Genomic DNA, 17,081 nt, shown 5'->3' on the forward strand with positions numbered 1-17,081 from the left:
GTAGTGAGACAGTTTGATAGGAGATATGAGGAAGACAGAAGGTCAGATTCATTAAAAAGATACAAGGGTATGTTTGATTTTCTTTGCCCCAAGCTATCAGCTCTCCAGAACAATCTCTTCGGCAGTGTGTTAGTGTTAGCCCGATAATGATCAGTAATACGCTGTCTGCAGGGACAGAGAGACGGATAGAGATATAGAAGTGAGACAGGTACAGAAAGAGAGCCTGATAGAGGACCATTTTGACAGAGAAAACTTTTAAGAGCGAGGCTGTGCTTCTTGTGATTTTTGTTGTGTAGGGTTGGGTATCGTTTTACGTTACCAGCGCTGAATCCATATTTCTTAAAAGGTGCCAGTGCCTGAACAGTGCTTGAATCCAGGGATGGAGGTAGGGATTTTGGGCCCCTAGAAAGAAAATTACACAGGGGCCCCCTAGCCAGCCAGCCAAGCAAAATGTTGTGATGTTTTATCAATATCTATATGTTTTTATGCATTTTTGAACTATAATTTACGATACTTATACTTAAACTAAACTATATTAATGAGCTCTATTTTTGCTTTGGTTAAATTGAATTCACTCGTATTATTTCCTTCACATTACATTATATTATATGTTTATTAGCCTCTTCTCGCACTCTATCGCTGCCCTTTTCACCTCCAGCGTCCTCATCTTGCCCTATGTCCCTGCTTTCTCCTCCTCCAACATAATCATCTCGCTTTATGCCCCTGTTTCTTCTCCTCTCTTTGTCCCTGCCTTCTTCTCCCCAATAAAGCTCATCTCGCCCTCTACCTCTGCTTTCTTCTCCTTCATCATCCTCATCTTGCTCTCTGCCTAAGCCTTCTGTGTTTTTACCAGATTTCAATAGTCGTTGCATAGCGTTGCATAGCGTTGGACAAAGTGAGTTACAAAACACTGCTTAAAATGTCTGTTTCAGTCTTTGTAAGTGGATAGAAGGTGCCAGAGCACTGCCCCCCTTCCCTCCTCCAGAAAATAAGAGAATTTGGTTAAAAAATTAGAAATACTTGTATGAAATACGGTACAAACACCTTAAAAAACAATATAAATATGATGGTAATGAAGACTACAATGTGCAATATGCATGCCCAAGTCACATGTTTCCAGTCAGGGCACTCAGGTTTGCTCTTGTAAGTTGCACATTTGCTTCTCTTAGCATACCAGATAAAATTTGTTGCTTCAGAGGTGAAAAATTTGGGAAATATACAGTACCAGTCAAAAGTTTGGACACAACTTATTATCCACATTTTTCTCTATTTTTTATTATTTTCTACATTGTAGATCAATACTGAAAACATCACAACTATGAAAGAAAATGTATTATATAGTAAAAAAAAAAGTGTTAAACAAACAAGAACATGTTTAATTTTTTAGATTCTTCTAAGTATTTACCTTTTGCTGTGATGACTGCTTGGCACACTCTTGGCTTTCTCTCAGTCAAACTCAGGAGGTAGTCACCTGGAATAGCTTTCAGTTAACAGGTGTGACTTGTCAAGAGTTAATCTGTGGAATTTCTTGACTTCATAATGTGTTTGAGACCTTTAGTTATGTTATGCAGGGGTAGGGTTGGTGCACAGTTCCACACAGTGAAAAGACCTATTCAACTGTTCTAAGCCATATTACGGCAAGAACCAAACTAAGCAAGGTCCTTTTTCCCGCTTGTGTTTAGCTGCGTTTAGACTATTGTAATGTCCTTCTCTCAGGTTTTCCAAAAAGAGTCTTCATGATCTACTGAAGGTACAGAACGTAGCAAGTTGTGTTCAGACTAGAGCAAGTAAATATGAGCACATTACTCCAATGCTGGCCTCTCTTAATTGGCTTCCTGTTCAGTTTAGAGCTGAATTTAAGGTGCTGCTGCTAACTTATAAAATTGTGAATGGCATTTCACCATCACACCTGTCTTGGTGAACCTGTATGTACCTACACGTGTTTTGCGTTCCCAAGAGACTGGGCTCCTGAGTGTCCCAAAGGTCCTTACAAAGACGATTGGTGAGTGGGCTTTTTCCTTCTGTGCAGTTTACAGTAGAAAATAATGTATGTGATGTTGATTGATTGTTTACTGTTGCATAAGTCTTTAATTGTTTCTCAGTTTTATTGATGTCTTTTTTATTGTTTCAGTATGTTTCTATATCTGTTGATTCTTTAATGTTTTAATTGTAAAGTGTTTTTATTTGTATTCTTTTCATCTCTATTTACAGCACTTTAATTGAAAGCGCTTTATAAATACATTTATTATTATCAGTATTATTATTAACAACTTGGAAATAAAGAAAAAAATGTCATTGGTTTAATACAATTACCTATTAAGTTTTAACTGCTGGCAGTGATAGCTTTTCAGCTGTGAATTCATTTTAAAAGATAATTAGGATATCCATCCAAATCCCAGACTTCTCCATTTTGAAGGGATGGGAGTAATCTGAGGTCTGGTGCTGAAGTTGTTTGCCCCACTCTTCACATGACACTCTCTCTACAAAGTTTTGCGTCACCATAGCAGCGTTTCAGTCACACAAGGAACCTTGTCAGGATGCTGTGAAACATTTGTTTGAAGTATTTCTCTAGTACTTTTGTTGGTGAGGACAGTCTCAACAGGAGACACAAGAAATCCTCTACAGGCACTCTGCACACTGGTCAGCTTGCCTGAAAGAATCCTTGAGCAATTGGCATGTGTTTGGAGAGGATAGGAAATGTGGAGGCAGAAGAGAGGACAGCACAATCTGTCCTCCTGTGTGCTCTCTGTGGAGCTGTGAGACAGAATTGCCAGAAAATGTTTAATTTAGCAAGGGGATTTAGCCCATTCAGTCTAACAGCTCTCTTTGTTTTGACAATGTCTTTATTCAACAGTAGCTGACGGCAAATTCACAAGAAGTATTTAAATAAATCTTATTGTCCATAACTAGCACTCTTACACATGATCACTAGCAGGATCTTTTGTGACAACTTGAGACAATGTGGCTGTGTTAAATGAAGAAGCAGTGCTGCCACGGGGAGGGGGGAAGGATAAACCAAATTAATCTGTCGACGGATTAACCTTTTTCAAACAAACAGATAAACAGCAGGAATCAATTTTCTGAGCAAATCAGGTTTACAGCTCAACAGAGATTACACAAAATATAGCGATGAGAATATATAATTAACCTGTGATAACAGCCTCATCTTTGGCAGTTCTCACCATTTACCTCAGTTCCAGACTACATCTGCCTGGTGTCTTTGTAAAACAATACTGCAGAGATTTTGCAGGATCTATTTCTGCCAGTCTGACACAATGTCAAAAGCTAAGGAGATAATATAAACCTAGTCCTGTTGGCAATGGATAAAAAAGGGCAGAACCTGTAGAAAAATACAAAATTGAAGATGAAACTTGAACCCAGCACTCTGTAGAATGATTGATTGGATGTTTGAGACGGAAAATAAATGAACAGCAGATAGCGAGCGAGAAGGAGTGTGGGAGAGATGTGACTGACACACACAAAAACACACACTCCCCACACAGCCTCTAACAGAGTGAAAAATAAAGGTTATTAGTGTGGCTGAAGCAAAGGTACTCATATCTGAAACCTCCTTCTCTGCCGCGACTAATAAAAAACAATATTTGGCCTGCACTCCAAATAAACAGTATCCTTCAGCACTCACTGTATCATCTACAACTATCCATCAAAATCGATCAAGGCAGTGAGTGAGAGAGAAGATGGAGAGACAGAAACTCAACCATTAAAGAACTAGAGTGTCTCATACTTTTTCTCCTCTGCTCTTCCCACACTTCTTATTACAGCAGTGTTATCGGCAGATGGGTTGGGACCCAAGAGTGGGTCATGAAGCCCTTCTCAGCGGGTTACAGGTGTGTTCCAGGTAGCAAAAATCAGACCAAAAAGTCCATGAAACTCTTTTTATCTGTTTATTTTGTCCTGTCTTACTGATTTGTTACATGCTTTGTGCTGTATGATGTTCAACCCATGCTATCTGTCAATGAATAAATCCTATTGGTTGAAAAACATGAGAACTTTTGGTCACAATTTCACATTAAAAAATTGTGTGTCCTGAGGCTCGACCTGCTGAGAACTCATAGGTCAAGCCTCAGGTTAGTTGGTTGTTTGAGTGGCAGAGATAAACAAAACTGTAAGCTTAACAGAGCACAGCTTATGTTTGAATGCATAAGTCAGTGCTCATTTTTAACCTGAAAGGATTGGTATAAATCATTAATATTTTAATTTTCTTGCACTTCTGTAATATTACAGTTATTTTACTGAAAAGACTGTGAATTATCTAAAAAGACCCCTCCACTGCTAATAGATAATATAATAATAACTATATACTATAATAATAACTAGATAATAATGATTAATATGAAAATATGAGTGAGCCTTATGGCCTCAGCAAAGCAATTAGCTGTGCCATGATGATGAGACCTGAGATGTTTTCATGTCTAACAAAGCTTCTACAAGATCATTTATTATCTAAACTCTTATATTTCAGCTCCATGCCACTTCACTTATGTTAATTCTGCTTGTCTCACTCATTTCTCCTGATGTAAACGCCAAGTCCTCCCACACACAGATGAAGGTACACATTCACACACTCACACAAACCCATAGCACACACTTGATACCTTTAGAAATCTAGCTATCATTTTTCATAATACTTTCACAAGGAACAAAGCAAATATTCATTATTTCTATTCCGCTGGTCCATGATGACATTTTATATTGTGACTGGAAATGCTTTAAAGAAAGTGACTTCAAAAAATATCTCCCAACACTTTCAACCAATGAAATAAAGTATTTGAAATACCATTATTAAAGAATAACTAAACCTGAGAGTTTCAACTGAGGCACATCCTCCCTTTAGAATGCCATGGAAAGGACTGGGAGTGAGAAGGGATCAGACACACCCATTCACTCCTTCCTACTGTCCCTCATCAGCCACAACATAATTCATTTGATGCTACTTTTTATATCTGATTATTAACCATTCAAGGTAGATGTACCACAAGCTACCACTACCTACCTCATTTCAGAAAAAAACATGATTAATTTGCAATGATGGCCAACAATACTACATTACCCACAGTCCAACTGTGTCAGCAATGTCTCTGATTTGCAGCTAGAGGCAAATGTAATGTCTGTTTTTCAACAAAAATGAAGATATATGGATATGTTGAGCAGTATTTTCTCAAATTTTGGGTCGGGACCCAAAATTGGGTCATGAAACTGCTTTCAGTTGATTGTGAATTGGTGCCTGCTGGAAAAAAAATTGTGGCAAGGTAGTAACGATGTACAAAAGTTTTTCATTTACATGTTTCCATTCATTTTTGTTTCACTCAGTTTTCCTGGAGAAGGAGTAAAAATTAGTGTTTTCCCCTTGCAATTTTGACTTAATTATCCTGTCATTTTGGATTGAAATGATATTAAAGTCCCTCTAAAGTGAAATCCAAAATATGTGTCTTAACACACTAGATATGTTAGAACAAGTTTGCTTTAAACATGTTCAAAACACTGAGAGCTGTGTGTGACTGAATTTTGGATTTAGACTGTTAGAAAGTTGTTCACCTCTTTTCTGGCATCACCCATGGCAACACAGGGCACTATGAGGAATTACCCCTCCCCCCAACACTACAACGATATATAAAATCATCTAGCAGTTCATCTTAGTATTGTTTGTTGTTAGCTGATGTCACTGCCTTCATTGAAAGTTATCAGCCAACCAAATGCTGTTATCTGTTCATGGTGAGGTAAATTTGCAAACCTATCAGCCACAGTAATTTGTGGATCATGAAAAGCAACATAACAGACAGAAAACCCACCTCCGTCTCTCTGCTCTGGCACAGAGCCAGGCAGCCAAGCTCTGGCCAGAGTTCACCATAATTTCAGAGGGCAGGTTAATTACTGGACTGCTTGTCAATTTTCACTCGAACAAGGCACAGCAGAAACAAACATCTTTCCTACTGAAAGTGGGTTTAAATCCATATTTTACTTGTCATTAGTCCTGGATGATTAGAAGAAGCAGGCTGTGACTGTCTCTCTCCAAGCAGCCACAGTTCAATCCCACCTGTCTGTTAGCTTAGCGATGCCAAAGTTCAGAGAAGCATCCGACAATAGACACGTTCTATTCCCGCCAGGTCTGTCACAATAATACTAACACTAATCATCTCTGAAGACTTTTATTTCGGGGATCAACATCAGGAAATGAAGTGTTTTAAGCAGCAACTTAACAACAAAGACGTCTCATAGATGGGAGAAGGACAGAATTTCATATTAATAAGAAATGGAGATATAAGGAATACCTGAAGAATTAAATACAGGATGAGAAAATAAAACAGACTCTTCAGCTACTAACTACCTGTCTGTCATGATATGAATGTGATTCTCCGGGGGCTCAAAAAAAGAGTTGTAACACAGCAGCAAAAAGCAGACAGAGAAGAATGGGCGTAGCTTCGGCTCATTCGACCAACACCCAGACCATCATCAAATTTTACTGCCTTGTTTTTCATGATTTGAGGCTTAATTTTAAACTTGAAGATGTTTCTTCATGACTGAAAATTGGCCTGATGATTCATAACACAGTGACCTGTCATACAAAAAACCTAAGATACATTTATTCTTTTTAGCACTTTAAAAGGAACTTTTTAAAATGCTCAATTTCCCATGAAGTGTCTTCATCTTTAAAAATAACTAAAAAAAAAAAACCAAAATCTAAGTTATCATGGTAAAACAGAATGAAATGCCATGTTTGCAGTTATGTCCAAAATGCAACATTTTTTTAGTAGATCAATGTTAGTGTTTAAAATTTCGTGAAAATGTGAGATTTCACATTAGGGATGTGGTGGTGGGTCACTTTGACCAGTTGAGAACCACTGATGTCAAAAACACAAGCAAGTCTTTTAACAACCTTCTTTAAAGAAAGACAGTTTATTTATGATCTCAGGCAATAGCACCACATTACCCACAATCCTTCAGTGTCACATTAATATCTCTGAGTGGCGAAGCACAAATTTCGGCTGTGGGCTCTTGAGTGAAATGAACAGTTGGTTACTGTTGAGCTCTGTGGTGACAACAGATGGCACCAGATCAGCAGGTAGAAATCTGTCAAAGTAATTCAGTTGAAGTGGACTATTTTATGCTCTAGAGGGCAGTCACCACACACATTTAACAATAATGTAGAAAGTGCTAACATTTTAAAAATATTTGATTAAAAGATAATTATATCTTATATTATAGTGCTGTCAAAATTGATGCATTAATGGGGATTAATCCATCATTATGATTAATCTGATTAAAAATTTTAATGCAATTAACCCATCTACAGCGCAGATTGACCCAAAATCCCTGAAATGTCTCTGGCAATGCATTTCGGGCAGTTTGTCCAAGTAGGGTTACCGTCAAGCATGTGCAAATGGGCCGTTGATCTGGTAGTGACCAACCAACTGCACATACTGCAAGAAGGAGTTTTCTTTTCAACGACGCGCTTCCAGCTTAAAATACAACATTAACGCGAAGCATATGTTTGTCGGGGATTCTGCTAACCCTTTGGCTAATGCGTTGCCAAGCTTGCAAAATGAAATGCCATTAATATAGATTAAAAATGAATGTTATTAAATCATGATTTAATCGAAATTAATCCACAGCAACCCTGTGGTTAATCTGAATAAAAATCTAAATCGTTCGACAGCACTAACCAAAACATAAATCCTATATGCTGAAATGTCAAGATTTGGACCCTTAAGGATTTATATTACTACTAAAAACCTATGTACATGAGTTTTAGTCTGAAAAAAGTGGTCTGAGGTTTTAGTAACTTTTTTGACATCCCATTCTCTTAACAACATTATCCTCTGGAGCTTGAATTATGTCGAATGCATATTTTTTGATTTCCCAAGACTTGTGAGCATTTTTTTTACATTAACACACTTTATGTAAACATAAGCATGACATCTTCTCTGCTTCTTATGGAGCAACAGTTGTAGACACAGGTGTTGTGTGATCACATATATTTAACAGTCTAGTACAAATGTTCAAACACAACCTGAACCTGTGGCTATCAGTAAACACAGAGGAGTGATTGCACATTCAAAACTACTGCAATCTTTTTATCGTTACCATAGCAACATGATCCGACTCCACACGGTGTTTTCCTCACCTACTGCCACATCCATCTGTTTACCATTTCGTGTTGCTGATCTAATGACTGATTCTATCAGGTTTGGGAGACGACAAACACTCACTTCACTCACTCCTGCTGCCTCTGAACGAGCAAACATTTGGATGTGCTATCTCACAGCCGGTTTGAAGACTGGCTGTACTGAGAAACATACTGGCATTCATGAGAAGAAAGGGCCAAAGAATATTTTTCTATCAGAAATATGGTCAAAAGAAAACTTTGAAAGAAAAAGTTGAAGAAAATAAGACTGTATGTAGACTATGTCCAAGATCTGGGTTTCTAAAATCTCTGTTCACTCTTTAGATCAGTTCACTCACAGTCAGGCTTTCACCAGCACAAACACATAATTACTGTATATTTTCTTATGATGGTAGATAATAATTAGACAGCGCTCACATTGGTAAAGCACTTCTCTCTTACAGCAGCACTCTTTTTCCTTCATCATTCAGCCTGAAACTAATGGAGGACAGTGTCAGATAATAAGAGAGCATTAGTTAATTAGCAGACACTTTTCTTTTGTGCTTAATGTGTCTGATGAACCTCGGGATTCTTTCAAATGCTTCGCAATCATGAAGTGATTAGAAGAGACCTGTGAGGACTGAAGGGTATATGAATGGCGAACTGTTAAATATTGAAAAAGAAAGAAAAAAAAAAGAAAGATAGTGGGGATGGGTAGGAGCAATGATTGCTGATGTCATTCTAGAGTTGTTTCAGTGATCCAGCACATGCACCGTTTTAGTCTCTAACTGCTCCATTTAGTAACCTGCAGTTTTCACAGGGCCCATCTACGCTGTGCTTAAAGTGACTCAACTTGACTGAGCTGTTGCCAGCATGTGTTAAGTTGCTGTTAAAACAAGCATAATGAAAGAGTGATCCACTTTTCCTAACACACATGCCTTTGCTGTGTGTATGTGTGCTTTAGGGAAATTGATAAAAAAACACTTCTTTCTTTATTGACTCATCATACCTCGTATCAGTGTTGCCTCTACCCCATGCACATCATTTGACCATTTATCTCAGTTGTAACTGGATTAGTTTCAATAAAACTAAAGGAAAATCTAAATTTCTAACACTTTTCTATGGAGGTCTGCCAGCAGAATGTCTGACTGTATTATGGGACTTGCATGGAAAATGATCCTAGAAATGATCATAGAAATATTACTCTAACCATATTTGCTTAAAACTAGTGGAGCCCAGTGTTTCCCATCATCTACCATAAAATCAGTGTATTTAACTTCAAAATGTCAAACACTTTCTTCTGGGGGGCATGCCTCTGGACCCCTCTAGAAGGTTCAGGGTCCCCCCACCATAGTCTCCTAAAATCCCTTGTGGAAACACAGGCAATCTTGCACCAAGTTATTATCAAACCTTGTGGGCACATGCCGTTGTTCTGGCATCAAAGACGAGAAGATCACACTGCTAATGATTTAAAAAACTGGATGAAAATGAGCTATCATTAAGTTTGAGGGAGAAGAAATGCTTCTGTAAGCTGATTGGTGGTATTACAATCCAGCCATTACAGTGAATGACAGCTAGAAGAGTGTAAAATATGCATGACTAAAGCACAGTAAAGGCTGGTTTGCAATGTGTCCACAAAGTGGCTGTTAATACAATCATGCCTCATCACAGAGTTAAATCTTACCATAACTCATCATTTCATTCAGAAATGAAGCACTAGCTCATAAAGGAATGAAAGAAGCTATAATTAGAAATGATTGAAAATTACCGTCCCATGTAGATAGACAGACAGACAGACAGACAGACAGTAAGATGTATCAAACCCCTCCTTCTTCAAAAAGAGAGGAAGTCTGTAACGATAACAATCCATCCTTTTTTGAGCTGCTTTCCTGTAGATTGCATTTCTTCTCCTAAATCTCTCCATCCATCTACTGAAATCCTATTTTCATGACAAACAATAAGACAGACACACTCACTCCGTCACTGCTCCCTGAAGCTGACAGAGGAGGGTGATGGGATAGGTGGTGAGAGGGAGAGGAAATAACTTGAGTAAGGGGGAGGAGTGACAGAAAAGGAATGGAAAGACCGTGAATCACCCAAGAATTTGAGGGATTACCTGTAAAAGGGTTTGTGTGTGCATGTGTGTGGTATGAACAGTGTGTCTCTGAGAAATTCCTGCGAACCTGAAAATGGCTAAAATATAGATAACCTTCTCGCTGTGTGCACATTTATCCTCACGTAATGCTATGCTACCTTTTTCACCTCAATCTATCCATCCATCTGCCTGTTTACAACAATTTACACATGATATCAGAAGATGGAAAAAAGAGGTTAGCTTTAGTTTGAACTGTTTAGTCATTAATTTTGTAGCTTTTAAACATTATGAGACATTTGGAATATTAATATAGCAAAAATCAAATATACTCTATGTTGATAAATTATGAAGTGACAACTGCCTTAAAAGGGAGCAAAGTCAGACTCAGTCCATCTGGTGTGTCAGGTTATTGCTGCTCTCTGTCTCACTGAAACTTGCTGGTGAAAAGGGAGAAGATGAAGATCGTATTTTTGTCTGTTTTTGAGCAAAGGAGGACTACTGTGTGCAACTGCTGAAATAACAAATTAGCCAAAATTTAAAGTGTATGTATAGTCAGAGGTATGGATGATTACAGAGTTTGCTGGCAATCCCAGCATGAGCAGAGCTACTCACCAGCCTTACTAGTCCTGTGTGATGGTTTGCTGAGCTCCTGGCCAGGCAAACAAGGACAAAGCCCATCACATCTTACGGAGATCTGCTTCCCTGACAGGCAGCTCTGAAACTCCAACTTACACTGAAAAAAAGACAGAAACCCATATTATGAGTAAATGGCGGACAAAACTTTTGCCATCGTCATGGTCAGCAATGGGCCAACAAAACAGTTATGTAATGGTATCAGCTTTGAAGGTGCTTTAAAGTAAATAAACCATTCAACGCCATCAAGGTTATTCCCAGACACAACCCAAACTAAAGAAAATCAATCTGAATAGGGCAATGTTTGATCTCTCCAGTCTTTAATTTTTTTTTAATATTATCATCAAATTCCAGTACCAAACAAGAATCTTTACTCCTTCAACAACCTTTCTGAGGACAGCACTTTTAAAGATATGAACTGTTGCATTACATTCATAGAGTTTTCACTCCTACACGAAGTTCTTAGAGGTTTTCTGAAATTTTCATAGTGGGCTGATTGCAAATGGTTGATTTCTTCTTCTTCATGTCTTTCCAGACTTTTTCCTGCCAGGCCCCCAGTAAAATTTATGCATGAACTCTGGGTGAGCCAGTGGATGAACACAGAAGGAAATCCTGTGAACTCAGTGAAGCTGCTTCACACTCTTACTAGTAAGTTCTTCATCACTCATCTAGTAAAACTGTGGAGGGCTAAAATTGATATTATAGTAATTTTTTTGCCTTTTGCCTGAACAGCATAACAGCAGGATATTACAAAATAAAAAGAGGCAACGCATACATATGAATACAGTCATTACACCTTTCCCTCTAAATCAAAGCCTGTCATGATGTTCTCAACTCATTTCACAGAAAAATGATTTCATAAGTATCTGTGTTCAATTTATTTAACTGTACCTGAAGTTTGAAGTTTAATTTCTCTCAAACTGAGGTGTGTCAAGCTTCTACTGAAAACAACACATTTCCCAATGTGGGCATTCACAATAAAAGCACTCATGGCAAATAACAACTTTGTGCTACCAGTTCTGCACAATAAAAGTCCATAGTTGAAGTAGCGTGGTTATCATTTATTTAACTTAGCTTTAGCAGAAATGCCAGATAATGTACTGGGCTTCTACTTGTTGTTTCTACAATCTCATTTAACACCACTGCGACACTTAAAATAAGAAAGTCATGAGTTAAAACACACACATTTAAACAGCTGTTAAAGCCATTACACATGAATCCCTGCAACGCTGGACTCTCAAGATGAACCGAGTCGATCACTTGCAGCTCACAGCTTATGTTAAAGCCCCAGACAGGCCAACAGAGATGCTCTGCACAACAAGCACTCGCTGTATGTTGCTGTTATTACATACAGGGCAGAGAACACACACTGAACTCATTGCTGTTAATGAAACTGACTCAAACAGGTGACGTTTTCCGTGTTAAATACGCTGATAACAGGACTGGGTTATCACCTGTCACATACCACTTTACTACACTAACTGTGGCCTCGGTTATGCCTTGTGTGCAGTACAACACAATGCATGAGTCTAAACTGGTGATGTTGATCTGTCAAATTAAATTGGTTTTAAGGCAGGAACTTTCATTATACTGTTGGATTCTGCTTCATTTAGCTGTTCTTTGTACATCATATCCTGAATCCTGAGACCCCTTTATGTCTGTAAGGTACATGTGCAAATAGGCTTGTCAGAGAGATTTCAGGGGCAGCCTGTCCTAAATCTTCAGAGTTCAAGTGGGATAACGGCTATAGGGGATTTTCTTTAAGGCCAGATATGTTGACTCCACACATTTCAGTCAGGTTTGAATAATAAAAAAACAGCATTAAATCACTGTAAATCCCTTTTAATAAAAGTATAGCACCAATTAGGAGGAGTTATGCAACTATCTATGAGAAAAACTTTAGAATTAACTTTCTTTGTCAGGCTGATTAAAGGGAAAAATTTGCTGAGACAGAGTAAGTCATTTATCTCCCATGAACAGACATGTCCATTAGGAAGCCATCTAGATGTACCATTAGAAACAGAGATGCCCGCTGACTTTGTATTATTCTCTGGAGTGCAAGCCTAATACCGTCAAAAAGCAAGATGGACGACTTCAGAATGTAATTTAACTGTATAAATCTCATTTCAGGTAAGTGAGGAGTAAGAAATTGTTTGGGCTAGTTGAAGGAAAAATCCAATTACAAGATCCTACCAAGAGGAATAATGAAAACTGAAATGAGTTATGTAAATTCTATTTGTAAGATGATGACGATGTTTTGTCGGCGTACGACCATGACTGTGCATAAACATCTGTGCACATATCGTGCCATACACTGCCTTAGCGTTATGCTGCCAGCACTTTCATTTCCCATGTGTAGATCCATCATTTCCTTTCTGTCACATATGTGAAAGTGCTACTAATGCTGCTTGATGAAATTTGTTGACAAAGGAACAGTAGTCTGTCCTGTTCCTGACATATTAAATTAGCTGTCTGGGGAAGGAGACAGAGGGACAGAGAGAGAGAGAGAAAGCCCAGGAAATAGATGACCTCCCCCAGTCACTGTCAGCACACAGAAAAGCCCCATGAATCTTTATGTTTGTCTCTCTTCAGGGGTTAATGTGGTTTTGATGAAACAGTGTTTTAACACCTGACTCAGTGGAGTAAAAGAGAGGAAAGGAGAGATTGGGAGAGGACAAGGGAGGAGAGGAGAATAAAGGACAGGAGAGGAGAGGAGAGAAAGAATGATTTAAGAGGAAGAAAGTAATGGACTTAACTTTGTGGGCTGAGGCCTCTCAGGAGATAAGAGCTCTGTCCTCTTAATAGGATACTGAATGTGTGTTTGAGAGTGTGTGTGGTTACGATGAGGGAGGCATGTAATGTAATAATAAAACATGAATAAGCTCAGGACCAGCAGCTCACTGGTGAGCAGAGTTTAAGTTGGGCCACAGGGACCCATCACTCCACCAGCTAACTGAACCCCTCCAACTAAATTACCACAGAGAGCAGCGGGACTCCCCTGCCCTCCTCTCCTTTGTTCCTCCTCTTGTTCCTCATTTTACAATTTTCCCTCAGTCCAGCTTCAGGCAGCTGTGATATTAAAAAAATCTATATGTCCTGACTTCCTCTGATTCAAGGAGTCCAAGCTCAATTTACTCAGCTTGTTTCACTCTGAGGTTAAAGGCTTAACTCAGAATTTAATTGATAAACAACTAGGGATGAGATGAAGATCTTTAATTCCCATTGATACAGATACCATTGTCAAAACTCCTTAGCAACCTAAGTCTTCATTTATACAACTGTGGAGAGTTGTGTATTACTCTGTGGAAAGACTACTACTGGTAAATCCATATATAACAACTACAAACAACTGCAGATCAGGAGGAAATCATTAGCCCCCTATCAAAACTTCATTTTTTAAGTATTTCCCAGGTGCTGTTAAACAGAGAAAGGAATTTTAAACATGGCTTTTCCAAACACCCTGGTTTTATTTTTGATGATAACGTTATTTTACTCTGCACACAGAAATAATTTCACAAACCCCAAAAACTACCAGGATAAAAATTATCAGCCCCCCATTAGCTAAGCTGAAGTATGCTGAGGACAACCTAGAGAAAGATTACGCATACTGGAACATGTCTTTTGGTCAGATGAGACCAAACTAGAGCTATTTGGCTGTAGAGATGTTGCTTAAGTTTGGAGAAATAAGGAAGAGGCGTATAAACCAAAGAACACCATCCACACAGTGAGAGTAAAAGTACTATAATGTGGGGATCTTTCAAATAAATAGGAATCTTGTAATGGTAGAAGGAATCATGAAGAAACAAGGATATGTGGAGATTTTGAAAGAAAACCTCAAGCAGTCGGCAGCAAAGCTGGGTCATCCCTCTTCCAACACGACAACGATCCAAAACATACGTGGCTTCTGGGGAAGATCTACCTCAAGAAAACCAAATTGAATGTTACTGACTGGACTGCACAAAGCCCTGAGTTAAATCCCATTGAAAATCTGTGGGTTAAACTGAAGACCAAGGTCCATGCCAGAAGATCATCAAATCTAGAGAGGCTTGAGAGATTCACCAATGAAGAATGGGTGGGGATTCTTCAGGAAACGTGTCTGACACTTGATAAAAACACTACATGAACGGCTGCAGGCTGTCATCCCAAATAAAAAAAAAAAAACAAAAAAAAAAAAACAAAACAAACAAACAAAAAAAAAAACAGAATAGAAAGAGGTCTTGCACACTGCAAGGCTCCAAAAATATAACTATTTATTGCACCAATGTGACGTTTCGAGCAGAGTAGCTCTTCATCAGACTAAAGTGCAGAGCACCTCATTATATACAGGTGAAGGTAATCACATAGACAGTCACATGATCTGATTTAAGAGTCATCATGTGAACATGTTTCAAGGACAAATAAATAAACACGTAAACATACAATCCAGTGGTTATGTGCGATATTTTCAATTTCAAATGTTCAAGATATGGTGCTTATTTGTTAACCTCATTATAGAGATAAGTAAAATGTAAAAAATCCTGCACATGTATAGCTAGGAAAAGAACATATGACTGTGTAGATTGCAAAAAAAAAAAAAAAAATTACACTCTTTAAAAGTAAACAGAAACAAACACATAACTCGACTGAGAACCTTCATGGTATAATGTAATGAGCATCAGACTAGAAGCCGTCGTAAAATTACATTATTAAACTGGAGAGGCGCCTTTAAGTACTGTGGGTGCTATTGATGAATCAGAGATGAACCATCATCCTATCATATGAGGTAAATGGGGTATTGTTCATCTGATCCTGTCATTCTATGAAGCTATTACTCTGAATAATCTTAAGAAACAGATAATTGATAAAGCATGGTAATAAATAGCAAAACAGAACAGTTTATAGACAATATTACATGACTTGCACAACTAGCAGAGTATCTGCGTCTTTCTGTTCTCTGTAGGTCAGTAATGCTGCCATTTGGGAAGTGGAGGTAAAAAATTCGTCATCACCAAAGTAAATGTTAGTGATAATTAGATAGCATAAGCTAGTTAATGTTGCCTAACAATGACATTATGAAAGTATGAAATGGACCAATGAGACTCCATCACAGATCCAGGAAGTAAATGTTAAATACTTTCAGATTTGGAAGAATGCAGAATTAGGTCCTCAATATTACAATGTTTCAATCCTCAACGTGTTACCCTTTTATCAGAGTAATAACAAAGTATCTGCTATTTCATTTATTTCCATCATTAGAAAAAAAACATTTTTTTATATGTGAATAACAGGCTTTCTAGTAAAGATAACATAAACACAGTTGAACTTCTCCCCTCATAGCGTTGCTTTTATTGATTCTGTCTCCTCAAAAAGATAAAACTAAGTGTGTTGGGGTCAGCTGAAGGAACGTCCCTGACTGTAATACTGCTATTATGAAACTACAAAGAGCAAGTGACAATAGTGTGTGAGAGTCCTGAAAGCTCCCAGCTCCCAGTATTATGCCAATATTTCTTCCAAAGAAAAAGATAATAGCACAGAAGAGATGTTAATGTCTACTTATTGAAGCTGTACTGTATTGTGTTACACCACTGACATCCAGTAACTTGGTAATAATGTGAATATGGATGTATGCAACAATATGCAATGAAAGAAACTAAGTACAGACCCCATAATTCTGCTCTCCTTCACTTGAATCCACATTGACTCCAAGGTTAAATCTAGCTCTTTTTTCTGCTTTACCGTGGTATTTTTACTTTGTGGCTGAGCATTATTTAATGAAACTCAGAATGAAATTAGAGTGCATGTGTGGAAAAACATGCTGAAAAGACTAGTTATTTGTGAGCTGTTACTCAATCATTATCATGGAAATAAACAGATTAGTGAAAATGTAAAAAAGGATAAGGTTCAGAATATTATCTCACTAAAAAACAAGAAAATAACATGAAATTTTACAATGGAGCAGCTCCCAAAGTGCATTTGTTTGGAGGCCCTGCTTTCAAAACAGCAAACAATTTGAATAATGATGACGGTCACTGAGGAAAAGGTCCACATAAACCACAAATTATGAGATTTTAAAATGAGCTTTTCCTCCAAATTATGCAGCTCAATACACATTATACAGTAATCCGAATTTCTGGTCAGGTTTGAGTGAGTGAAAACCAGGTTAGTTTTCTTTCATAAAAAACTGTAAATCACAAACTTCATATTTTAATGTAGTTACTTCTAAAATAATAATGTACCAGAGGATGATGCTAT

The 17,081-nt window shown here is 37.9% G+C and overlaps 1 protein-coding gene across 1 annotated transcript in view; it reads right to left on the reverse strand.

The window, feature by feature from the left end:
- The window catches only part of spock1 (SPARC (osteonectin), cwcv and kazal like domains proteoglycan 1), a 205,514-nt gene that overhangs the window by 20,354 nt on the left and 168,079 nt on the right, over positions 1-17,081 (reverse strand). Inside the window, exon 8 of the mRNA XM_041797800.1 lies at positions 10,830-10,950. Coding sequence (XP_041653734.1) covers positions 10,830-10,950 — 121 coding nt within the window. The remainder of the gene's footprint in view (positions 1-10,829; positions 10,951-17,081) is intronic.

The sequence above is a fragment of the Cheilinus undulatus genome, linkage group 10, assembly GCF_018320785.1.
Source record: "Cheilinus undulatus linkage group 10, ASM1832078v1, whole genome shotgun sequence".
Lineage (NCBI taxonomy): Eukaryota > Metazoa > Chordata > Actinopteri > Labriformes > Labridae > Cheilinus > Cheilinus undulatus.